The 25,392-nt window shown below is 55.9% G+C and overlaps 7 protein-coding genes across 7 annotated transcripts; all 7 read left to right on the forward strand.

The window, feature by feature from the left end:
* Positions 1 to 3,790: 3,790 nt before the first annotated feature.
* LSCM1_06513 (uncharacterized protein) lies at positions 3,791 to 4,714 on the forward strand (the record flags this gene model as incomplete). Its single annotated transcript, XM_067323934.1, has 1 exon — positions 3,791 to 4,714. The coding sequence occupies one exon, from the start codon at positions 3,791 to 3,793 to the stop codon at positions 4,712 to 4,714; it is 924 nt and encodes a 307-aa protein (XP_067180475.1).
* Positions 4,715 to 5,373: 659 nt separating this feature from the next.
* LSCM1_06514 (uncharacterized protein) lies at positions 5,374 to 6,273 on the forward strand (the record flags this gene model as incomplete). Its single annotated transcript, XM_067323935.1, has 1 exon — positions 5,374 to 6,273. One exon carries the CDS (start codon positions 5,374 to 5,376, stop codon positions 6,271 to 6,273), a length of 900 nt encoding a protein of 299 aa, XP_067180476.1.
* A 559-nt stretch (positions 6,274 to 6,832) lies between these two features.
* On the forward strand, positions 6,833 to 9,709 carry LSCM1_06515 (uncharacterized protein; the record flags this gene model as incomplete). The annotated part of the gene is made up of 1 exon (XM_067323936.1): positions 6,833 to 9,709. The coding sequence occupies one exon, from the start codon at positions 6,833 to 6,835 to the stop codon at positions 9,707 to 9,709; it is 2,877 nt and encodes a 958-aa protein (XP_067180477.1).
* Positions 9,710 to 10,360: 651 nt separating this feature from the next.
* Positions 10,361 to 14,053, forward strand: LSCM1_06516 (uncharacterized protein; the record flags this gene model as incomplete). The annotated part of the gene is made up of 1 exon (XM_067323937.1): positions 10,361 to 14,053. The coding sequence occupies one exon, from the start codon at positions 10,361 to 10,363 to the stop codon at positions 14,051 to 14,053; it is 3,693 nt and encodes a 1,230-aa protein (XP_067180478.1).
* A 1,643-nt stretch (positions 14,054 to 15,696) lies between these two features.
* LSCM1_06517 (uncharacterized protein) lies at positions 15,697 to 20,217 on the forward strand (the record flags this gene model as incomplete). Its single annotated transcript, XM_067323938.1, has 1 exon — positions 15,697 to 20,217. One exon carries the CDS (start codon positions 15,697 to 15,699, stop codon positions 20,215 to 20,217), a length of 4,521 nt encoding a protein of 1,506 aa, XP_067180479.1.
* A 1,243-nt stretch (positions 20,218 to 21,460) lies between these two features.
* Positions 21,461 to 22,105, forward strand: LSCM1_06518 (uncharacterized protein; the record flags this gene model as incomplete). The annotated part of the gene is made up of 1 exon (XM_067323939.1): positions 21,461 to 22,105. One exon carries the CDS (start codon positions 21,461 to 21,463, stop codon positions 22,103 to 22,105), a length of 645 nt encoding a protein of 214 aa, XP_067180480.1.
* Positions 22,106 to 22,755: 650 nt separating this feature from the next.
* On the forward strand, positions 22,756 to 24,753 carry LSCM1_06519 (uncharacterized protein; the record flags this gene model as incomplete). Its single annotated transcript, XM_067323940.1, has 1 exon — positions 22,756 to 24,753. The coding sequence occupies one exon, from the start codon at positions 22,756 to 22,758 to the stop codon at positions 24,751 to 24,753; it is 1,998 nt and encodes a 665-aa protein (XP_067180481.1).
* Between the last annotated feature and the right edge of the window lie 639 nt (positions 24,754 to 25,392).

Here is a 25,392-nt window from a genome sequence, read left to right on the forward strand (position 1 = left end):
TTAAACGAGGGGGGGCGGGGGGGGAGGTGTTTTGCCATGATGTAGCGCTCGGTTGGCCGCGATGTTCTGTATACGTGTGTGTGTGTGTGTGTGCAGGGGGGGAATGTATCATTTGTCTTGTGATGTTCCCTCCTTGTCGCAGTTTTTTTACTTGGTGATACATTTAGGGGCTCGCAAGTCCTATAGAGATAACTTTTTGTTCTGCGTACGCGAGAACGTGCTTTTTTATGCACTGCGCCGCTGGCTAACAAAGTAATTTGCCCGAGAGGGACTTGGGCGTCACCCTTTTCTGCGTGTGGGTTTGATATCAGAGCCGGTGCTGCCTGATGGGGTGGCTTTATGGTTAGTTTGCTACCTCAGCCACCCTCGATGCAGGGCGAATCATTATTGCTGATGCTCTGGACTCTTAGCGTGCAATGATATTCTTCATGTGCGCAAGGATGAGAATGCGTACCACAGCAACAGATTGTTTTATGCGATGAGTGAGTTGGCTCCTATCTTTCGTGTAAGATGTAGCGCAGGAGAGGGGCGAAGCAGTATGCTGCTTTTTCCTGCATTTCGCCTTATGGTCTCTTCTTCTTTGAAGCGATTGACCCTGCACGCGGATGCTGCGGCTAGTCGCCCACTGAGCCTTTGGAGGGCTAACGAAAGCGGCACTTGAATTTAAGTGCTCTGATTTGGTCATGGCGTTGCGTGCCACAAGCGTCTCATTTTGTATGTGGCATGTATATTACCCTTTCCGCTATGCTTCAGGTTCTGCGCTCGTTTTCTCTTTCCATGATGTGCTGATGCTTCGATACTAGTAGTCCGCGAGACGATGCCTGAAGTATACATTAGAAATGTACAGGGAACGGCTTACTGCATTTTACAAATGCTATAATCCTGCCTGCCTGGAGTCAGTGGACGAAATCCTAGAAATCTTTCGTGGTCGCGAAGAAGAGCTATTTCAGGTTTTGGCGGAAAAATATCGTGCGGAAGAATGCGTTGCAACGACTCAGTGTGAAAGGAGTGCTGTTTTGACAGCCACAGGCTTTTTGACTCGTTCCTCAGGATGCTCTGAGGAGCTCGAGCTCGATAAGCACACTGCAGGCGACAGCTTCTTCTGTCGTGGTCTTCCTGGGCACCGGGGACCTGCTCTGCACACAAAGACGGAAGAACCGGTTCAGCAGATGGAAAGGGTCCCAGTGGCAGAGAGCGAGCTCAAACAATGCGATGGTGAGGGCACGATCCCTCTACCTTTTGAGCCGAACGGGGGAAAGAACCTGGGGCCTGTGTCCGTAAATTGGCAACTATTGGAGAGGCTGAGGCGCTGCGAAAATGAGAAGGCGAACCTGGACGCACGAAATCACGAGCTTCGAAAAGAAGTAGTTGTGCTACAGGCGGGAAAGGAAGCGCTGAGTCGGAAGAATGGGGCAGACGAGGATACTATAAAGCAACTTCAGAAGCTGATTTGTGAAGTTCAGAGGAGAGAGCGTGGGCTACTTGAAAGGAGCGCTGCGTGGGAACTTGAAGCGCGGTCTCCGTTGCACGAAAACGAATTTCTGGAGATAATACGCAGTAGTCAGCAACAGCTGACGCTCTTCTACGAGGACAAGATGTCTTTAATGCAATCGGAGATAGAGCGTCTTCGCATACATGCATCCGCGTGCATTCGAGAAAAAGATGCTATCATTGAAGCATTGAAGAAGGAAAATTTGTAGAGTAGGGCATTAGTGTTGGCTGCTTACTGAAATTTAGATCTTTTTGTCCTCATTTTAATAGATGCGAGTATTCGACTGGACTAGAATCAAAACATGAGGTAGTGGAGCAAAGGTTCGATTGCCTGTCGAATTAGCGAGCGGCGGCCCTGTTTCTCCTTCCAAATCTGGTGGGAGTTTTGTTTTTGAGAGTTGTTGAGTGATGTTTTTCCTCCTTGCTGCCCCACGCTATATAAATGCTATTTTTTCCTTGTGAGCACAAATGTGCCATCTTCCCTCATGTTATGCAGCTCATATCTTTCCAATACGCAATTGCTTGCACTTCACAACTGGGGTTCTCTCGTTTACACGCTTTCTTTTTTTTTTTCAGAGAAGACGTTGAGTTTAGGCGGTGGGGACTGGATGCGGCAGCGAAGAGCAGTGCTTGCGGTGGAGGAGGAGCCGCATGTTTCACGGACGCGGTTTTCACGGCACATCGAAAAGGTTGACATTTTTCCGAAGCCAAGGGAAGACTATCAGCGCGAGCAGACAAGAGGCGGCGCTTTTCTCAGTGTTTTGACGGTATTGATTGTTGTTCTTCTGATTATATGGGAAACAGTCGCCTATTGGAGAGGACGTGACGCGTATGATACAGATGTGTCACTGGACAAAGGTCTTGCCGATGAAATGCCGGTACACTTTGACGTACTTTTCCCGCGAATGCCCTGCAACCGTCTTAGTATCGATGTCGTTGATGTAACAGGGATGGCAAGGCTGAACTGTACAGGTACGATACACAAGCTTCCGACCACACTGAATGGAGAACTCCAGTACAAAGGAAGCATGGAGGATCTTTACAATGAAATTGAGGCGGGCGATGCTGGAACAGGTGAAAAATGCAGGCGGTGTCCCTTGTCGGCTTTTCACGGAGTCACCGAAGAGATCCGCAACGCGGCAGCGTCAAGGTGCTGTGACAGCTGCGATAGCGTAGTGGAGCTGTACCGGGAGCTTGGAAAGGATTTCCCAGGCTTCGAGTACATTCCGCAATGTGTAGACAAACTCGTGGATCGTGCGAGCGGGTGCAATGTGATAGGGTTGCTTGATTTGAAGAAGGTCCCCGCAACAGTAATTTTTGGTCCCCGGCGAACTGGTGGATTATACTCGCTGAAAGATGTACTCCGGCTCGACACCTCCCATGTCATCAGAAAGCTTCGAATCGGTGACGAGGCAGTCCATCGCTTTTCAGAGCACGGCGTGGCAGAGCCGCTTTCTGGCCACAGGTCATTGACGAAGACTTACTCTGAGACACGGTACCTGGTTAAGGTGGTACCCACAACGTACAGAACGACAAAGGCAAAGGACTTAAAAGCCTCCACATACGAGTACAGTGCCCAATGGAGTAGACGGTCTATCGTTGTTGGTTTTTCTGGTGCAGTTCCTGCTGTACTGTTTCGGTTTGAGCCGGCTGCCATCCAGGTGAATAATGTCTTTGAGAGAGCGCCTTTTTCGCATTTCCTGGTTCAGCTTTGCGGTATCATAGGTGGGTTGTTTGTTGTTCTGGGGCTTATCGACAGTGGCTTTGAATGGTACATCGATTTGGAGAAGCGGCAGTGCTACTGACGCGCTTGCTCTCCTAAGCTCGATGGCAAGCGCAGAGCACAAGGAGAAAACCTGAGGCTGATGTATCCTTTGATGCTGTACTCTGATCGGAAATGATCAAGAATAGATATGTCATTTTACCCCTCATGTGAGAAGACTGAAGGCTCTGTCGTTTTTCGGATGCTAATCGGCGATATTCTGTCATGAAAGCTTGTGGAGCGTGTGAGCAACTGGGAGGCAAGCAGTCGCATTCCACTTTGGCGAAAAATTGTACTGGGATTACTGAGCTACCCTGCCCTACATTTTGACTGCCCATCGAATCTACTTGCATTCCATCGTTGCTTAGCGTAACAGCGATCTAGGCGTCTCGCGAAGTAAGCTGTTTGCATCTTGCCTCTAGTAGAGCAGAAGCATTTTTAGGTGGGGTATACCTTTTTGAAGGCCACGTAAAGGCACACAGGAGCACATCAGCTTAGCAGGATAAGTAAGCTGCTGCTTCTCCACAAGTACCGAGCATGTTTCGCTCTTGTTTTCTGCGCTGCCCTCCTATTGCTGCGGCAAAGGTGCCGGAGCAGCTGCCCGAGTGGGCTATCAAAAAGCGCACGCATTTGAGCTTGGCACTGGACCGATGGGCACTAAAGCTGCAACGCTGTGCGACAAGGCTGATTGGTCTCAGTGATCGCATGATGGGTGTGCAGCCAAAGGAGGAGCTCTATCGCATTCCGCGACTCCTGAGGGTGAGCGGGAAGCGGCCAACAGTCAAGGACAACTGTTTCATTGCACCAAGCGCTATAGTCACCGGTGATGTCCATGTGGGGCGAAAGAACTATATTGGCTACAACGCTATCGTTCGGGCCGAAGAAGGAGAAAGCATTCACCTTGGCGAGAGTTGCAACGTGCAGGAAAAGGCCGTAGTCATGGGAAACACGACAATAGGCAAATGGACTACCATTGAGCCGATGGCGATCGTGGAGTCAGCGGACATAGCGTCGTGCTCGTTTGTAGGAGCCAATGCAATCGTGATGAAAGGTAGCAGCATCGAGTCCGGGGCAATGTTATGCGCGGCAAGTGTTCTACAGTCTGGCGCCATTATCCCCTCCGGCGAGATGTGGGCGGGCAACCCAGCACAGAAGGTGGCCGACCTCACAGAGAAGGAGAAGGAGGACATTGTAAAGGCAGCCAAGCACACCGTCCTGCTTGCCATCGAGCACCACGACTCATGGGAGCTCACCTGGGAGGAAATCGAAGACCAACGCGAAGCTCGAGAGCACTTTGCGCGGTACGCTGAAGGCAACCGTGAGCTTCGTATGAAAGCTATGTACATCAAGGAGCCGCCGCGACCGAACCGCAAGAAGATGGGGCGTCGCACGCCCCAGGAGCTTGTCGAAGGGAGTGAGAACACTCCTGCATTGGTTGAGAGCATGCACCAAGGCTATTAGAGGCATGTACGGTAGAGTGAAGCTTCTCAAGAAGATGCCACTGAGTTCCGTCATGGTTAGGGTGAGCCTCGGATGGTGCATTGAAAAGTGTACTTTGCTGGCTCTTCTACTCTTACGTCACGGCAAAAAAAACATGCTCTGATGATCGAGCGGTCCCTGTGTCTGTGTGTAGGGGGGTGAGTGTTTGTTTGCTCGATTATGACTTGCGTTCTTATGACTACTGCAAATACTGTCAGTATCGTCTGTTTGCTACCATGATCGGGTCTTTAGCTCCTGCTTCAATGGGTGAGGCGAAACACGCACCGTAGAAATCCACTATTTGGGAAAGAAGCGCTGCAGCTGGTGAGCGCTTCCCACCTTTCTTGAAATCGTGGTGGAACTGAGTTGGGCGCCCTGTATGCGCTTTCTATGGATAAAGCTGCTCTCCAAGAGCACGTGTGTGAAACCATACCGAAGCTCTGGTAAACGTGCGAGACACTTGAAGCATGCTTGGCGCCACTCGAAGCCTTCTTCACTGCCTGTCTTCTACTTTTCGTCGCATGTGTCTTACACCACCTTTCGTCAACATGAGTTCGCAGCACTCGTGACTTGTACGGCTTTCGAAGCTGCTTGACGACGCGGTCCACTGCTCTCCAGCAACTCTACGGGTGAAAAAGAAAATGGAATCCATCGTATCATGCGATAACATTCACAAGACGTACCTTCTCGGCGTTGAGGGTGTTCCGGCACTGCGTGGCGTGGATGTCGACGTCAACCCTGGGGAACTTCTGGTGGTGTACGGCACCAGCGGCGGTGGCAAGAGCACGCTCCTCAATGTCCTTGGCACGATCGACACGCCGACGAAGGGGAATATGTTCCTCTTTGGAAAGCGAGTGACGGATCAAACGCCGGACTCGGAGTTGGCAGCGCTGCGCTGCCAACGGATCGGGTTCGTCTTTCAGTCCTTCAACTTGATTTCTGCCATGGATGCGCTGGAGAATGTCTCGCTGCCGATGATGATCAAAGGCTCGCTTTCATCATCCGAGATCAAGAAGCGTGCCATGGCACTCCTTAAGGATGTCGGTCTTGGGCACCGGGTGCACCACTTCCCTTCCATGCTTTCTGGTGGTGAACAGCAGCGCGTGACGATCGCCCGGGCGCTTGCGAATGAGCCGGAGATCTTGTTTCTGGATGAGCCCACAGGCGACCTGGACACGAAGAACACACTCATCATCATGAACATTCTTCTTCGGCTGAACCGGGAGTGCGGTCTCACGATGGTAATGGTGACTCACGATGTGTATATGAAACAGTATGCCCACCGTGTCATTTACATCCGCGATGGCAAGGTGGGCAAAACGGAAGCCGTGCACAGCGATGTTCGCCAACGCGCTTGGAATGAGCTACAGGAGTCCCTGCGCAAGGCAAACATTGGGGTAGAGGAACAGAAGAAAGCTGTCAGTGTGCGCCGCACTCCGGAGGACTATGCCACATTCTCGGCGCAAGGCCCGCTTAATCTCGATGAAGACCCAGAAATGCAGCAGGTGGTGGATGTACTTTTCGGTCATCAACAAAGTTGAGTCTAGGCGGGAGATGCAGCGTACATCTCCCTTTTCGATATATATATATATACCCTCTATTTCGCCTCTTTTTGATCTCTTTCAGTTTGCACGTTTTCTCGTGTCGTGTTGCTGCACGGTTAGTGTCCGGGAGTTTCCCCCTCTCTGCTCTAGTGCTTGTCCTCCCTCCATCCTTTGAAGTGCTTCTGCTTTGTATCTCATCGTTTCATTCGAGGAATCCAGCGCAGGAAAAGAAGAAAAGTTATCAGCATCTTGAGTGAAAGCGGCCCCTTGCGGCTCTCTCTGCCCTTCCCATTGCATTGGCCTCTGAGTGACTTGCGTCGCGTCACTCATGGAGAAACCCTGATTTCTATGGCTGCATGTGCGCTCTACTCTAGAGACTCCTCTTTCGCAGCCGATTGCGACCAGCGGAAAAAAGCGCCTTCCATTTCCTCATGATTGATGCTTCCCGCTTCTCTGCTCTCTAAATAACCCACCCCTCAGTCGCTGCGGGGCGTGGTCCCTCATCGTGCAGTACAGCGACACGAGAAAACACATAAAGCCAGAAAATGTCGTAAAGATGGAGGCTCTGTTGCCTGTCGAAACGTGTTTTCGATGTGGCCATCCGTACGTATTCCGCCTGTCGCGCTTTGGCTGCGTCTTCTCGTGCGCGTGCGACAGGTGCATTGACGTGTTGAAAGCTGCCGCAGCCTTTGCCGCGGCCCTGCGCAGACGAACAGTCTCCGTGCCGTTCGTGCCGTTCATGTCGTCCTCCTTGTGCGAACTCACTAGCTCCATGAAGGTGATTGTCGTGGAAGTGGACTTTGTACAGGATCGCGTGCGCGCGCAATTCCTCAATTTTCATGATGCCGATGTGGCGCAGGTAACGGCAAGTCTTTCCCTCGCACTTCGCCAGCAGCTGGCATGTAGCGGGGCAGCTGTGACGGGCCCAGCGGCGGTGGTTGACCAGCTCGCTGAGGAGCTCATCGAGTCCGCACAAGACCCTGCTCTTCCATTTTTCGTGAATCCTCCACGGCCTGACCTGCACGAAGCTGTATCTCGTATTCGCAGCGGGGGACTGCCAGAAGCCACGCTCGATCGAATTCCGCATCTCCTTCGACGCGCTATGAAAGCTCATCAAGTAGAGGGTGTGAAGACGGCACTGCGGTGGGGAGGGAGGATCCTCTTCGCTGACGACATGGGTGTTGGCAAAACAATGCAAGCATTGGCCACCGTGGCAGCGCTGGAGGCCTATCCACTTCTCATTGTGTGTCCCTCAGCTGTAAAGTTCATGTGGGCAGACCTGATTGAGCAATACCTGCACGAGCAGGTGCAGGTCGATGAGATCCATATGATTCACGGCGCGAATGACGCGCTTAGCGTCGAAGCGAGACCAAAGGTGGTGCTGGTGAGCTATCACATGGCAGCAGTGATGGAGAAGCAGTTGCAGTGCCGCAGCTGGAAATGTCTCGTGTGCGACGAGAGCCATCTGCTGCACACAAATGTGAGCGGAGCTGATGCAACCTATACTCGTGCGGTGGTGGCCATGGGGAAACGAGCGCCTCACTGTCTCCTTCTTTCTGGAACGCCGGCCACTGGTGCCCCATTCGATCTCTTCAATCAGATTGACACACTTCGCCCTAGCTTATTGGGGAACTCCCGTTTTGAGTTCGCGATGCGGTACTGCCGGCTCACCCTCTCTCCTTATTTGCAGGTTGGGAAGTCGACGAGGAAGATGGAGCTCTCATCGCTGCTGAGCTCGTGCTGTATGCTGCGCCGCCTCAAAGAAGATGTGCTGGAGCTGCCACGGAAAAGCAGAGTTGTGATGCGTGTAGCACATCGTCTTGGGCCGCATAGTAATGCTCGTCGCAGCGAGGGCGCATTGTACCAGGAACGGTACGCGAATAGTTGGAAAGCAAACTGGAGCGGCATCGCCAAAGCTGTCGAGCACTGCTGCAGCAAGTACGACCGCGTTGTGCTCCTGGCGCACCACATCGAGCTGATCGACGCGCTTGTGCAGTGGACTCGTGAGCACCAGCAGCAGGCTGTCTGCATCGATGGGCGAGTGCCGGCGCAACAACGTGGAAATCTCCTACACGCCTTTCATCGAGGAGAGGCGAGGCTTGCGATAATCGGCATCACAGCGTGCGCCGTAGGCATTTCGTTAGCGCCGGCTCAGTGTGCCGTGTTCTGTGAGCTCCCCCCTGACGCGGCGTGGATGCGGCAGGCAGAGGATCGACTGCATCGCCCGGGGCAACGCGACGAGGTTGTTGTGTACTATCTTCTCGGGCTCCATTCTCAGTTTGACACGGAGCTCTTTTCCCGCCTGTGCAGGAGCCTCTCCGACGCGGATGAGCCAAGAGGCGCGCCCCCCTCGTTTTCACAAATCTCCCACGCATCTCCCACAACACTGCAGCCAACACCGGTGTTACACGTATCGGCGAATAGCTCAGTACAGCCAACTGCGGAGCCTTTGCTCTTTCGTGTTAGCAAAAACACCGGTCGCATCCACGTGCGCGCAAGTAAACCGAACAGCTTTTATACCACCTTTCCTTGGGATGATGCGCGAGAGTGCATTCAGCAGCGTCAGGACCCCGTCTGGCAGCAGCTGAGCGTTTTTCTCGACTCCGTTACTCGTCTTTCACCATTTCAGCGAAGGCAGCTCCTCCTCTGCAAAAGGTGGCTGCCTCCTATCTTTCAGTGGAGAGGCGGCGATGCCGTGGTGTCCTCTCCGCAGCAGCGAAAACGCTATGCGAAAGCGCTCCCTTTCGGATGGGGGGTGTGGTGGGAGGTGCGCCGCTTGTACTTTCCCACGCGCTACTACTTTGGACCTCTCATCGCTGCCCGGGGCACTGAATATAGGGCGGGTTGCCTGAATTGCGCAGCGAGCCTCCCACAGCTTCAGAGAAGCGTGTATGGCTTGTTCCCGGGCTCTATTTGCTGCGCCGCCAACGGCGATTCGGAGCTCTTCTGCTCAGGGAAGTGCAGACTGACATTTTTTATCCGCCGGTCAAGTGGCGCGATGCGCCGCAGTGTTGCAGGTGTAGACAAGAGCGTTTGCTCGCACTGCCATGTCGACTGTGAAACATTATGTACCTCCGTAGCAGCGGTGGCAAAACGGCGGGATCGTATGGCAGCCATTAGCAAGTTGCATCCGCAACTGCTGCAGTTTCCAGCTCTCTGTGAGAGGGCCGTCTCAAATCCTATTCCTGGGAATTTCTGGCATGCTGATCATGTAGTGCCGGTTGCATGTGGCGGCGGGGGGGCGACTCTAGACAACCTGCAAACGCTATGTGTCGTCTGCCACGCCCTCAAAACTCAGGAAGATATGAAGGTAGTGCGACTGCAGCGCGCATTACTACCTGTGCAAGAGTCAGATGCTCGAACAACAGTCAATGAGGCATGGGTCAAGGTGACCGCCTGCAGTGGCTCACGTGTGACTTGGCGAAAAGCATGACCTTAAACCTCTCCAATCATTTTAGGGTGCCCCAAGCAGCCATCATCGACGGCTTTTGTTTTTCACTCTGAATGGGGGCATTTCTTGCCCTCCCTCACCTCCTCTTCCCTCTCGCCCTCTCGTCTTTCGCGTTGAAACCACCAAGGCAGGTGGCTGTGGAGCGGTGGTGCTCTTTTATCGTACGCTCTACTTTTTTGGGTGAATAATCATGCGAAAACTTGAGATGGCAGCGCGAGGGTGATTTGGCGGAGGCACGGGAAAAAGCATATGCCGCTGCTATTCTGTGTTATGTGGTGTACCTCGTGCACTCGGTTGTAGGCACCTTCTGTACTGCGGACTGTGATACTTCCACCACAGCCAAACCATCCTAGAGGAGTCATGCACCAAAGTCTTCATATCTCTGTGCGCCCCTTCGCGTCACTTCTCGACGTCTGGTGCATCATAATACGCTGCTATCGCTGAAGCTGGTCTCGCTTGTAGCTCTGCGTTCTCCCCCTCCCCTTCCCATCGATAAGCGCACGTGCATACACGGAAACGTCACATGCGCACGCACATATCGGCACAGAAGCCTTTTGTTTTCGCATACGCATCGCTTACGGGGGTAACAGCATCAGTCGTCTTTAGCAAAACAGCTGAATAGGAGCGGTATTAATGACCAAAAAGAAAAACGACTCCCTCTCCTGCAGTTTAGTTCACGCGTACGACACAGGTGAAAATGGCGAAGTGAAGGAAGAGATCGACGTCATCGTCAACACATACGAAAATGTTCGGGTGTCCGGCAAGAGCCTGGCGCACTATCGAGTGCTCATCCCACTTGCATCCGAGAGCCGCCCGAGCAGACGCGTCACACTGGAGATTCGTGTAGTGCCGGGGTATCCGTATGTGGCGCCCGCCATCAGTCTTTTGTTCCCGCCAGGTCTGCGACCAGGGTCTGAGGATACGCTGTCGGAGTACGAGGTGAAACAAATGGCTAAGGAAGTGTGGGACAGCATTCAGCCTTGCCTCCCTAGTGGTATGCCTTGCATGATGCAGATCATCTCTACTGTGGCCACTATTGTAGAGTGTGGTATCGATCCGCCGTCGCAGCAGCAGAGCCGAAAGTCACAGGGTGAGCCCAAAGTGCTTACAGCAGGTCAGTCATCATCACAGACCCCAGTTCCGCTGAAGGCGAAGGAAGCGTTGAAGCTCAGTCTGTTTGCGTTTCACCTTCTGAAGAAGTGCTGTCACATGAAGGACCCGGAGTCGAATGAGGAGGCCGCCAGCAACTTTGACTGGCTTGCCAAGTATCTGCTGGACAGCGCCGGCATTTTCCCTGAAGCGGCTCGCAGATTTTTCCCATGGAACGGGATTTCGTTTTCGCGCGCTTTCACCACGAACATCGAGGGCGTTCTGGCCCTCCCGGTGGAGCAGCAGGGTCTACCAAAGTGGCTATGGGAGGACGAAGGATGCAACCTGCGCATTCAGCAGGGCTCGGAGGGTCGCTACCGGAACGAGTTCATCCAGCAGCGACTTCTCGGTTCCGGTGGTTTCGCGCCTGTGTACGTTTGCCGGAAGAAGATCGATGGTCGCCTGTATGCAATTAAAAAGATTGCAATGTCAGAGGCGCAGTCGGAGAAAGTGCTCCGAGAAGTGCAGACCCTCGCTGCACTGAATCACAAGAACATTGTTCGCTACTACGATGCATGGGTCGAGGGCGGGTGCGATGAGGATTTACGCGAATTCGTCGAGGCGGATGCAGAGAACGAGGAGGATGAGGAAACGGAGCATGGCGGAAAAACACCACCTTCCACCTCGCGCGCTGCGGTCCGACCCTCGACATGCTCGGATACTGACCGCACTTCTTCACCTTACTCGTCATCAGAGGCAGAGAGCAGCCCCGCGGACACAAGTGAGAGTGACGACGAACTCGAGGAACCCTGTAGCAATAGTGACGGCGCACCAAGTGATGCCGAAACAGAGAAAGGGGTGAAGCGGTCACCTATAAAATGCCAGACACTTTATATCCAGATGGAGCTGTGTTCTGCTCGCTCACTTCGCCATTTGATCGAGGAAAGTGACTCCAGCGGCTCTGGTGGCATCTTCTCTTCTGCCAACGGTGAAAAGGTTGCCGTGTCGATTCTCCGCCAGCTTCTTTCCGTCACAGCTCACACGCATCGCGAGCGCATTGTTCATCGGGATCTGAAGCCTGACAATGTGCTGTTCCAGATGGAATCAAATCACAACAGTGATGAAGCTGGGACAATTCGGGTCGCAGACTTTGGCCTGGCGCGGGTCATGAGCGGCGTAAAGCGCATCACGAGCGTTCTAGACGTGGATGATGCAAGCACGTCTACGAATATGGCCTCCGAAAGCCATCCAACAGGCAACTGCGGCTCAGTGCTGTACTGCGCTCCAGAGCAAGAGAAGGGTCTCGAGTACGATTTCAAGGTTGATGAGTTCAGTATAGGAATGATCGCCTTCGAAATGTGGCTTGCCATCGCGGGAAAAGGCTTCCGTGAGCGTTTCACTATTATGGGCGAAGTCTGGCGCAGTGGCAAGCTACCACAGTGGTTTGTGAAGTGGAATCCGACGATGGCGGAGATTATCGAGGGGCTACTTGAGCCCGACCCGCGTCAGCGAACCACCTGCGAGGCTGTCCTGAGCACGGCCGAGCTTCCAGGTGATCCGGCGGATCTCACGAGTGCGCTGGATACAGTGGACAAGTATGGCGAGCGAATAGCTGGACGCATCATCCAAAAAATCCAGCGAATGGGATGTGAGTTCCGAAAGCCGTCTAGGGCATACCGCGACGACACACGATTTGTGGGATCGACTCAGTGCACGGATGTGGTGCAAGCGGTTCAGGTGATTGGCATGCTGCACGGCGCCGTCCCTGTAGCGTTCTTTGATTCGACGGTGGCAATGAATCCCAAGCTGGCTGAAATGAATGTGGACTGTGTGGTAGACGGTAGAGGCCACAGCTTTGCCTACTCCACCCATCCACACTTTGCGATTGCGTCGTTTCTGGGCATGCAAGAGAACGGCTCCATCGGCTCTTTTTATCAGTTTTACCATCGCGCTCGTTCCTACGTCGTCTTTACGACGCCACTGCCCCACCTCGACGTATTCAACGAGTGCGTGCTGGACCCGTTCCTGTCGCTATGTCACCTCCTTGCGCTCACAGAAATGACGGAGCCGGTCGAGGTGATTGTGTCACATGCACACTGGTTCAAGACAGTGTTTCCCACCGAGATCGGAACACGGTCGCCGCCACCCGCCCTGTGTCATTTGCGCAGCGAGATTCACACAGCAGACCAAGTGGGGCATGCCATCTCGAGGATCACTGAGAGCCTGTGCGCTGCGGGACTGCTGATCTGCGACGAGCGCGACGAGTACATCAAAAAATATACGATTGCAGTGCTTGATGTCATTAAAATGTTTGCAGCACACATGAATACACACCTCACTTTAGCTATGGATCCAGCATTGCAGCCGAGTGACTTACTCGTTGCGCGGAGAGCCCTGGAGACAGGTGTCCTTTTTGAGTGTCGCTCTATGCGTGGAAAGGTGTCGTTGGCCTTTGGATGTTCTCTGGACAACTTTACAGCCAACTGCACCGTTGTCAACCCCGACACTTCGGCGTTTTCCGTAGTGGTGGATGTGCAGCAGCTGCTTAGCGTCGCGATGCACGTGCATCTGAATTGGCGTGAAAACCTTCTGTTAGACGGCATAGCGGCAAAGCGGCAAGACCTGTACTCACTCACGCAACTCCCTCACGTTGTGGAGGCGGCGATTCAGCTGTGGAAGGGAAACATCCGAGCGTGTATACGCGCCGACACGGACGCTCACGCATTGGCGCGGGCCTTGAAGGCGAAGCAAATCAGGTGGCTACTCGTGGATGGTAAGCGAATAGTTGCGGCGTCAACGAACCAGCAGAGTAAAGTAAACGGCCATGGCGGCGACATCGCCCTCGACGACCTACGACAGGTCGTCCGCAGCCTCTCAGTAAAAGAGAAGTCGACAAGCGGCGCGAACATCGATGTTCAGTTCCTTTCTGGGAAAGGCGAGAGCCGCACAGCTGATAAGATTGTAGAACTTTTCTCTACAATGATGACACCGCCTCCGACCACAGTTTTGGTGGTGAATGCCGGCGTGAAGCGAATTCAGGAGTGCCTCGAGCAGTTTAACGAGTCGGCGTCGGAATCGCCACTGGAGAACCCTGTCGAGCCTACACTGGCCAAGTGGGTGAGAGCTAATGCGGCAGCATCGAGTGTTGTGCCTGTCTACTCTCTGACCGACGGAAAGATTGTCTTCTTCGTGAATTACAAGCGCTTCAAGGTATTCAGCAAGAGGATTAAGCCTTGAAGCAAAAACAAGCAGGACAGTACGCCTGGTCACTCTAGCCTCGCTGCCTCTTCGTAAGGAAACGCTTGCGACATGATGGCTTCCTTACTTCATTTTTTTCTCTGTAACGCTTTCGCTCCGCAGCTCATGAAGCTCGTATTGCTATTCTCAACTTATTTGGTGGTGCGCCGAGACAAAAGCGTCCCCGCACGTGGCGTGGGTGGGGAAGGTGATATCGAAGGGATGTATGTATCCTGAGCTGTTGATCTATGCCGCTTTCTTTGCGATCGGTGCGTGTTTGTGTGTGAAGAAGGGAGGAAAAGACTGTCAACTGCTCTTTTTTTTTAACTTCTCCTGTAACGCCGCTGCTCCTACCATGCCGCCCTATCGTCTGCTGAACATTTCCCTTTCTGTTTTCTTCTCAATATTTCCAACTTCCCCCCCTCCTCCCTGATGGTAGCGGAGACACGCGCTGACAAGCGCGTGTGGGTATCTCAGGCGGCTCGTCTATTCCCGCCCCGTGCGAAGGGACGAAGCAGCCCTCCTCCCCCCTCCCTTTCCTCATTCCGTGCCCGTGCAGGACCACCTCTGGCGGTGACAGGGGCCAGGTCGCCTGCGGCGTGGAGAGGCGAGAGCGCTGTATCGCTACGCGCGTCGGGGCTCAGGGGCTGAGCGGCGGTGCGTCAGAGGCAACTGCGACCACGAACACGCTTGCGCCGTCCATAGGATAGGCAACGTGTCAGCGTGGCTGGATCACATGTCGCCTGGCCCCTGCTGTCCGCTGGTGCGGAGGGCGACGGAGGGGCGGACTCTGAGGCAGGTGCGGTGTTCGGATGACTTGGTCGGCGCGTCGGCGTAACACGTCTCTAGACGGCCGCGTCGCACGATGAGGCGCTGAGGCCTCGGTGTATGCGTGTGTGTGTGTGAGGGCCAGGGGGTCTAGTGGAGCTGAACTGATCTTGTATGGTGACATGGACATGTGAAGAAAAGAAGCGTACTTGCCTCCACGTATTCATTATATCGATGCTGAAACAAGAGGAAAAGCCAAGGTGCGGAAGGATCGTACCCAGCAAACGTTGGTAGGGAGGAAGACGATCACAAGTCGCATGTGAATGAACCTTCACGCACTGGGAAGCTATAAGTGGGGGCAGCTGGAGGAGGTGCAACCATTTTCACAATGGGGGCGCAAAAGGCTGCGCTGGTGCAGTTCGCTGAGGAAGTCGGTCATGTCAATGCAGCGGGGCCTCAAAGCCAAATCCACTTACCTCACCCTCACGCCTTCTGTCCTTTATCGGCAGTTCCCACTTGAGGAGTACAGCTGCACCCTGTAGGCTCTCGCATACAAGTTGGGGTGTCTCTTTTTTCCCGACCAAGATACGCTTGGACGGCAGCTGCTTTGCTTTGAGCGGAGCAGCGCAGAGGTTTATCAAAGACTCTCACAGCACTCCCTGTCTCTGGGGAGAGCTATACACAGCTGGATTGCCGAGTGCGAAGGTGCTGCACGTGCGCTTTACCCGCACAGCTCGCGCTCCTCGCAACGGCGACTTACGGTGTCTGTTCAACCTTATCATTTTTGCCGGTTGTCTCCTCGGTTATCTAGCGCACCCACTTTGCTGTTTCGCTTGCGCTTTGAGGGAGTGCAGCTGCCGCTTGCCAGTGCCGGCATGGACCGCTTCTTCAAGAAGAACTCCTCTGAAGCCGCGCAGGCCAAGGAGGAGGTGGAGCTGTTGCAGCAGAAGGTAAAAACGATGGGTGAGGTGGCGACCAAATTAGAGACTCAGCTGAATGAGGAAAAGACGAAATACACTCTGCTGCTCACCAAAACAAACAATTGGAAAGAAAAAGTGAAAGCACTAACAGAGTCCGATCGAGCACGCATTGCTGCGCTCGAATCAGAGCTGTCCGCCTACCGAGCGGCTGGCGAAGCCACTGGTGGCGAGGTAACGCCAGAGGTACGTGCAACTGTTCAAGCGTCACTTCGCGACATCACGGCCAAACATGCCGTAGAGGTGCGTGCATGCAAGGAGCAGGTCGAAGCTGCGCAGGCCATTGCTCGCACGAAAGAAGCGACAATATCAGAGCTTATGCAAGAGTTGGAGGCCGTCAAAGCAGTGCATCTGGAGAGCCAGCAGCGCTTCGCAGAGGAGATGGAGTCTGTGACAGGCCATTACGAAAAGGAGATGGCACAGCTGCGCGGCCAAGATGCATCTCTGCACCAGCTTCACGAGCTGCAATCCCGTTTGCAGGAACAGAAGAATGAGATTGCCTCGCTGGAGACTCACTCGGTGCAAAAGGCCCAGCTAATAAGTCTCCTTCAACAAGACTTGGCCTCATCTGCGGAGACAAACGGATTGCTGACGGCACAGGTGAGCGCCCTACAAGAATCGCTTGCGATCCTCGAGCAGAAGCAAGCAGCATGGAAGGAAAAGGTTAAGCAGATGAAGGCAAAAGATGACGCAACTATTAAGCTACTTCGCTCTGAACTCGCACACGAACGTGCATCTTCTCTTGAGCTGGTTAGCTCTCAGACTTCACCGACTGAGGTCCCTGCCTTCTGCCAGCCTGCCACGAGCGCCGCAGCGACTGCGCATAATCCCCACTCTAACATGACTGCAGCTCAGCCGTCGCCACACCAACAGCGACCCTGCGAACTTCCCATTCAGCTCGAAGATGAAAGCCTCACCCGTAGCCAGTTTGAGGAGAAGCTGGAGGTATGGAAGCAGAAGGCCAAGCAAATAAAGCTTCAGGACATGCTCACAATTCAACACCTGCAAAACGAGTGCACTCACCTTCGAAAGGCCCTTGGCCTACCAACAGACACCCAACCCGATACCTCTCCCACATCCGAAGAAGCTCTCCCAGCAACAATCAACGAAACGATACCTGCCTCTCTCACTGATGAGGCCGCATGCCTTGGGCAGCAGCTGCAGGAGAAGACAGCGCAGCTCGAACAGCTGGAGGCAAGGGTATCCGAGTGGAAGGAGAAGGTGAAAGCCACAAAGGCTCAGGACGCGGAGCGCATTGCCTCCCTGGAGGAGGAGCTGCAGCAGCTCCGCCAGCAGCTGACCGCCGGTGCGGACGAGCAGGCGCAGGCGAGCGAGACCCTGCGCGCTGAGCTGGCGGCAGCGCAACACGAGCGCGACGACGCCGCGCAGCGGGCACAGCAGCACGCAGATGAGGCCGCATGCCTTGGGCAGCAGCTGCAGGAGAAGACAGCGCAGCTCGAACAGCTGGAGGCAAGGGTATCCGAGTGGAAGGAGAAGGTGAAAGCCACAAAGGCTCAGGACGCGGAGCGCATTGCCTCCCTGGAGGAGGAGCTGCAGCAGCTCCGCCAGCAGCTGACCGCCGGTGCGGACGAGCAGGCGCAGGCGAGCGAGACCCTGCGCGCTGAGCTGGCGGCAGCGCAACACGAGCGCGACGACGCCGCGCAGCGGGCACAGCAGCACGCAGATGAGGCCGCATGCCTTGGGCAGCAGCTGCAGGAGAAGACAGCGCAGCTCGAACAGCTGGAGGCAAGGGTATCCGAGTGGAAGGAGAAGGTGAAAGCCACAAAGGCTCAGGACGCGGAGCGCATTGCCTCCCTGGAGGAGGAGCTGCAGCAGCTCCGCCAGCAGCTGACCGCCGGTGCGGACGAGCAGGCGCAGGCGAGCGAGACCCTGCGCGCTGAGCTGGCGGCGGCGCAACACGAGCGCGACGACGCCGCGCAGCGGGCACAGCAGCACGCAGATGAGGCCGCATGCCTTGGGCAGCAGCTGCAGGAGAAGACAGCGCAGCTCGAACAGCTGGAGGCAAGGGTAGCCGAGTGGAAGGAGAAGGTGAAAGCCACAAAGGCTCAGGACGCGGAGCGCATTGCCTCCCTGGAGGAGGAGCTGCAGCAGCTCCGCCAGCAGCTGACCGCCGGTGCGGACGAGCAGGCGCAGGCGAGCGAGACCCTGCGCGCTGAGCTGGCGGCAGCGCAACACGAGCGCGACGACGCCGCGCAGCGGGCACAGCAGCACGCAGATGAGGCCGCATGCCTTGGGCAGCAGCTGCAGGAGAAGACAGCGCAGCTCGAACAGCTGGAGGCAAGGGTATCCGAGTGGAAGGAGAAGGTGAAAGCCACAAAGGCTCAGGACGCGGAGCGCATTGCCTCCCTGGAGGAGGAGCTGCAGCAGCTCCGCCAGCAGCTGACCGCCGGTGCGGACGAGCAGGCGCAGGCGAGCGAGACCCTGCGCGCTGAGCTGGCGGCAGCGCAACACGAGCGCGACGACGCCGCGCAGCGGGCACAGCAGCACGCAGATGAGGCCGCATGCCTTGGGCAGCAGCTGCAGGAGAAGACAGCGCAGCTCGAACAGCTGGAGGCAAGGGTATCCGAGTGGAAGGAGAAGGTGAAAGCCACAAAGGCTCAGGACGCGGAGCGCATTGCCTCCCTGGAGGAGGAGCTGCAGCAGCTCCGCCAGCAGCTGACCGCCGGTGCGGACGAGCAGGCGCAGGCGAGCGAGACCCTGCGCGCTGAGCTGGCGGCAGCGCAACACGAGCGCGACGACGCCGCGCAGCGGGCACAGCAGCACGCAGATGAGGCCGCATGCCTTGGGCAGCAGCTGCAGGAGAAGACAGCGCAGCTCGAACAGCTGGAGGCAAGGGTATCCGAGTGGAAGGAGAAGGTGAAAGCCACAAAGGCTCAGGACGCGGAGCGCATTGCCTCCCTGGAGGAGGAGCTGCAGCAGCTCCGCCAGCAGCTGACCGCCGGTGCGGACGAGCAGGCGCAGGCGAGCGAGACCCTGCGCGCTGAGCTGGCGGCAGCGCAACACGAGCGCGACGACGCCGCGCAGCGGGCACAGCAGCACGCAGATGAGGCCGCATGCCTTGGGCAGCAGCTGCAGGAGAAGACAGCGCAGCTCGAACAGCTGGAGGCAAGGGTATCCGAGTGGAAGGAGAAGGTGAAAGCCACAAAGGCTCAGGACGCGGAGCGCATTGCCTCCCTGGAGGAGGAGCTGCAGCAGCTCCGCCAGCAGCTGACCGCCGGTGCGGACGAGCAGGCGCAGGCGAGCGAGACCCTGCGCGCTGAGCTGGCGGCAGCGCAACACGAGCGCGACGACGCCGCGCAGCGGGCACAGCAGCACGCAGATGAGGCCGCATGCCTTGGGCAGCAGCTGCAGGAGAAGACAGCGCAGCTCGAACAGCTGGAGGCAAGGGTAGCCGAGTGGAAGGAGAAGGTGAAGACTGCTAAGGTGAGGGACTCGGAGCGTATTATATCCTTGCGATCGGCGTTGGAAGAGTGGGAGGAGGAGGCTGCGAGTGTTCGTGCGGCTGTCGGAAATCTTTGTGGCGGTACAGCGAGAGACGGTGATGTTGGGTCACCTAAAGAGTGGGCGACGCGGGTGTGCTCTGCAGTGAAGAATGGGCAGACAGCGTTGTCTACCCTCTTACTGGAGTTAGGGTGGGAAGCGAGCTCGGTGTGCTTGGAGGCTGTGATGGAAAGGTATTTAGCGTATGAGCACGCGCGCGATGCCTTTATAAAGGTGGGAGACTCACGAGTGGAAGCTCTGGAGGGCGACATTGTGCGTCTCCGAAAATCGGAAGTGCTCCTGAAGGCGCGTTGCGAGGATGCCGAAGAGCAGCTGAAGCAGGCGTCAAGCCAAGCAGAGTGTGTTGCAGAACTGAAGGAAGAGACGAATGAGCTAAGGGCTCGGTGTGACCTTCTGCGAAAAGAACTTCAGAGGCAGCGAGAGGCAATGCAGCGAGACCGATGGCATGCCTGCGAGCCTACAAGCAGCGAGGTGGTGACGTCGACAGTGACGGAAAGCCCGACTGCAGTGCAGAGTGCATTGCTGGCGGCAGCTGGGGGTGTGTCGGAACGGGAGTTTTCGACGTTTGTGGGCAGCGTGGGTACCCTGGGCGGAACATACAAGCCGAACAAAGCAAGAGTAGAGCAGCTCGTGAAAGAAAACGATGAACTAAAGCGAGAAAACGCGCACAACAACGCCGTCATTGCTCAGTACATAAGAGAGTTGGAGGGGTACAAGGCGGATGAGCGTGTGAAGATCAGCATCGAGTATCTCCGCAACATTGTCCAACAGTATCTCTGTGCGACGGAGGAGCTGCGCCCGAAGATGATTCCCGCCATTTGCACAGTTCTCGAATTCAGCAACAAACAAAAAGAAGATGTTCAAAAAGCCAACCCGCGATGCCCCCCATTTCACTGACCACTTGGGACGCTGCTAAGAGCAATGAGATCTCCGATTCTCCACCGATGATGGCAAGTCGTACTTCGATAATGGGATCCCCTTGGCGCGGCGTCATGCCAGCGGCGCAGGGGCATCTTGCACTACTCTTTCTTGGGATCCTTTCCATTGCATTCTTCATAATTTCAACTTCCCCCCTCCCTGATGGTAGCGGAGACACGCGCTGACAAGCGCGTGTGGGTATCTCAGGCGGCTCGTCTATTCCCGCCCCGTGCGAAGGGACGAAGCAGCCCTCCTCCCCCCTCCCTTTCCTCATTCCGTGCCCGTGCAGGACCACCTCTGGCGGTGACAGGGGCCAGGTCGCCTGCGGCGTGGAGAGGCGAGAGCGCTGTATCGCTACGCGCGTCGGGGCTCAGGGGCTGAGCGGCGGTGCGTCAGAGGCAACTGCGACCACGAACACGCTTGCGCCGTCCATAGGATAGGCAACGTGTCAGCGTGGCTGGATCACATGTCGCCTGGCCCCTGCTGTCCGCTGGTGCGGAGGGCGACGGAGGGGCGGACTCTGAGGCAGGTGCGGTGTTCGGATGACTTGGTCGGCGCGTCGGCGTAACACGTCTCTAGACGGCCGCGTCGCACGATGAGGCGCTGAGGCCTCGGTGTATGCGTGTGTGTGTGTGAGGGCCAGGGGGTCTAGTGGAGCTGAACTGATCTTGTATGGCGACATGGACATGTGAAGAAAAGAAGCGTACCGAAAAACAAGGGATGGAGAGAACTGACAGGGGTTAGTCGCCCTATTTGGTGTTTATGTCTTTCTGCGCTTAGCAGCTGTAGCTTGTGATGGGCGGTCACTGTCAGGCATGCACACAATTTCACGCGGCTGTGGATATGAGAGCGGGTGATGGCTCAGATGCCATTGATGCAATGATGCGAACGATTTTTCTCGGGCGCGCTTGTTGCCTTATTGAGACTCTTTAGCGCCATGAATGCTGATGATACAGTCTGCTTCATGCCCGATGCCCTGCCGCATGTGACAGCTCTGTCGACGTTTATAAAGTGCTTCTATGCTTGGGACGTCAAGTTGTCATCATCAACGCCGCCTCGCTTGTGTCACCGCCCCATCTGCCCTTCCCGTTTGCATCGTCTTCCAGTGGTTCCGCTGCTGTTCCTCTTATGCGGCTCGTTGTCTTTCTCTTATCCCTCCTACATACGCACCATACGCAGCACCGCCTTTATCTACCAGCTCTCTGTGTGCAAGTTCTCTGTCATGGGTAAGCGAGACCTGCAGAAGGAGAAGCAGCTGGAGCTCGCGGCTATTTGGGGCAGTGAGGTCCACGGTGATGCGCGCTTTCCGAAAAGGCGAGGGGCCACTCTTAAGGAGCTTGGTGCGGCCAAGGATAGCGACAGCGTAGGCCCAGACGTCCTCTCAGACGTTGGAAGTGATGCTGGAAGCATTTCGAGCAAGCGCGGTGATAAGGCGAAGAGGGAAACAGCCAGGACGAGGAAAAAAGGGGCAGCTGGCTATCGACTTCACTGCTTTGTCGAGCCTGGTACGGAGCTGAATGCCGTTCGCACCGTATTTGAGGCGTACGAGCCTAAGGTCGAAATCCGCACAGCGCAAAAGGGCAATTTGCTCAACAAGTCACAGTTTGCCGTGCTCACGTTCCGTAACAAGGCCATGGCGCTACACGCGGTGAAGGTGCTCGATGGAACGAATCAACGTGATCTGCTGGGCGTGACTAGCCTAAAGCTGAGCCTTATGCTGACTAGACAGCAGAGTAAGATTGCGCGCAAGAAGCTCAATCGAAAGATCCGCCAAGAAAAGCAGCGAAATCAGCTCATGGAGGAGCAGGAAGACTTGGAGTTCATTCGCAACTTTTTGAAGCAGCAGCGTAGTGTGAAGGGAAAATAAGCTGGGAGACAGCTCAGCTGCTAGTTATGTTGGGGTTGCTTGTGTACGTGGCTGCACGTGTGCCGAGATGTGCAGTGCACCGGGACGAATCTCGTCAGTCGGGGAACTGCACGAGGAGATTAACAACTGCAAGTAACTTCTCTGTTATAAGCTCCCTTGGGTATCTACACGGCTGCAATGCGTCTCGCCGTGACTGGAACAGCAGGGCAGCTGGCGAGGGAGGGGGGCCTCTGATGAAATGGGCATCCTCTCTCCTGGCCTCTCTGCTTCACAGAGCTGCCAATCAAACGGCTGAACTTTCCGTAGTGTTTTTCGGTTGTCTCTTGCGTACATCTATGAGCCGTCCCCTACTCGGCTGAAGCCGCTTGTGGCCTCCCCAAGCCGCACAAAAGCAGTACACACGCCTCTTTGGTCTCTCACGTCGTCGCAAACTCCACGCCTATCGGTACATCGATCTCTCTTCCTCCCTTATCCCTCCTCTTAGCGAGTACACGAGCCGACACACATACGTAAACGCGGGCGCAGTGCTTTATGAAGCTTGTGCAAGCGCGTGTCTCCACTGCGCGAAGCCGACTCGAGTCTGCTTCCATTCACTGGCCACTGCGGTGTATAAGAGCTAACTGATCCTCTCACAGTCTTGCCGCGAGCAGATGGCGATAGCCCTCAAGGACGAGGCGGCGTACGCTGCACTTAAAGAGTGTCGGCCTCGAATCTGGGGACCGCTGCGCACCATGACTGCCGTGGACAGCTACGTTGGAGAGACGAGAGAAGCAGATGCCGCTTCGTATCCTGTGCTGGAGGGCCATGGTACACTGCACTCTCGGATGGGCTATGTTTTCACCGGCTCGCTGTGCGAAGGTGAGGCCTTTGGTAATGGTATTCAGCAGTGGCGCGACGGCCGCACCGTTTGCGGGCCGTTTCGGCACGGCACTGTGACAGGAAGAGGCTCCCTGTATTGGCCTGGTGGAGATGTGTACACCGGGGACCTCTGCGAAAGTGTGCGCCACGGTCACGGCACACTGGTGTCCGACTCCGGCAAGTCACGGTACACTGGCGACTGGCACCGTGGGATGCGGCACGGTCACGGAACCCAAGTTTACCCTGACGGTAGTAATTACGATGGCGAGTGGCAGCACAACTCGCGTCACGGGAATGGCTGCATGCGATACAGCACGGGCGACATTTACGAAGGCGCCTGGTGCGACGGCACGCCGTGCGGAACTGGGGTGATGGGCTGGGTTGATCCTAGCGGCTGCTTTTACCGCGAGCTTTATAGGGGCGAGTGGAGGGCGGGGTCTCCACACGGCAGCGGCGTGTCTACGTACGTCTCCATGCCAAAAGATCGCCCCCTCGATCCATCTCCCACTCCGCTTGCGGTCCCGTCTCAATACGCCGCACCTGCTGAGGCACTTTTGAACGTATACGTTGGTAGGTATCGCCACGGACAACGCCACAGCAGAGGCGTTTTCTACTACGCCGACGGCAGCTGTTACGAGGGAGGGTGGACTTCTGGGGCCAAGAGCGGAGCAGGCTACTTCACCTCTGCAGTGGGAGATGTGCAGACGATGAGCGCAGCACAGGAGCAAGTCGAAGAAGCGGCAGAAAAAACAGTGGCGAATTCGAACTCAGAGGAATCGCCACCCTCAGTGGTACCCACCGTATCACCTCGCGGCTTGGGCAGTCTTCTCGAGACCGAGGAAGATCTGCAGGTGACGTTGCATCTTCTTCTGCTGCGCTACAACACAACGCTGAAAACCCTCTTCCAAGCCTACAGTCATCGAAGTGCCCATGTGGCCTTACCTATAACGCGGAGTGACTGGTGGCAGCACCGGCTGCCGGGTCGTATGACGCTGACGCAGTGCCTGTGCCTCCTCCATGACGCACGCATAATAGGCTCGCGTTTCTCGATCGGCGCCGCGTTGCGCGCCGTAGCCGAGGTGCTACGCGTGGAGGCGGCAACGTCGGGTGTCGCAAGGGCGGCAACTGCCCTAGCGGCGACTCTAACCGCAGTGAGTGAGGCAGAGGGCACTTTAGACTACCGTCAATTCTGCGAGTGGCTGATCCGCGTAGCGGTGCAGGTGAACGGCGGGCCGATGTGCACGACACTGAAAGCAAAGGTGAGCAGCTTGCTGGATGGTCCGCTGGGTCACGTCTCCGGTGCATCGTCACGCGCAGTGGCTGCCGCCTTCCTGCCCAACTCTCTGCAACACAGAGAGGACGTGCAGCGTCATCTCAGCGCGCTGAAGCGGTGCTACGCCGAACTTCAAAGCGTGAAGGATGGAGGTCGATATGGTGTGTCAGTGCGGTCCTGTCTGGCAGCCATGGAAACAGCGCTGGCAAAGTTCCGGTTGAGTCCTGCATGTGTCGTCGAGAAGCTGGCGTGGCTGAGGGCGGAGCCGGTGCCGACAGAGGGTACCACTACCAACGTGCAAACCAGCACTGAAGAGGCGTCCTTGGCACAGGAGATGGTGACCTCTGCCGTGGCGAAGAACAGGCAAGTGCATCAACTGGACGAAGATGCCAGGACTGAGCAGTCGTTTGTTGAGTTTGTTGAGACTGTAATGACCATTGTGGAGCTTGCACACCATCGCGGCTTCACCAACACGGATGTGTTGCTGGCCGACCTTCTGCGCCGTTTGTTCACCTAGTAGACGCAAGACTCATGCCCATGCACACTGATATTTTTTCGTTGCGTGTGCGCGCGCGCACTATTCAAAGATGTATTCGAAACTTTGCTGGATGCGTGCCAAGCGCCGCTTCATGTATTAACGGTGATGCCCTCATGTTTTGCTCTTCGCTACCCACGACGACGACACTCATGTTTCACGCTCGGTGTGGGCGGAAGGGGGGTGGCAGCCCCCTGTCGCTCAGAGGGCAACTTCGAATAGGTACTTGCAGTCACGCCTGCACGCCTTCCCTCCTTCATCCCAAGTAGCACAGCATCTGTTACAGTCCCCTACGGGTATCGATGTACGGCAGCGATGCTGCCTTGTCCGACGCGTAGCCCCATGTAATGGCTCTGACGGATACACCAGCGAGAGGCGTTTCAGGCGCACACTTTTTGCACAGATGCTGAGCAACGGTCTGCGCCCGCGCTCGATGGACAACTCGGAGGTGCCATCGCGGGCTCAGAGAACGACGAACATATCTTCGCATCTCTGCTGCTGCTGTGCCACCTACTCACCTTCCCTCCCTCTACTCCAATCCGATCGCTATCTCGTCTCTGCTGATGTTTGAACTGGGTGGTGTTTCTTTGGCGCGTTCTGTGTCTTGCTCTTCACTTGATG

The sequence above is a fragment of the Leishmania martiniquensis genome, chromosome 11 (assembly GCF_017916325.1).
Source record: "Leishmania martiniquensis isolate LSCM1 chromosome 11, whole genome shotgun sequence".
NCBI lineage: Eukaryota > Euglenozoa > Kinetoplastea > Trypanosomatida > Trypanosomatidae > Leishmania > Leishmania martiniquensis.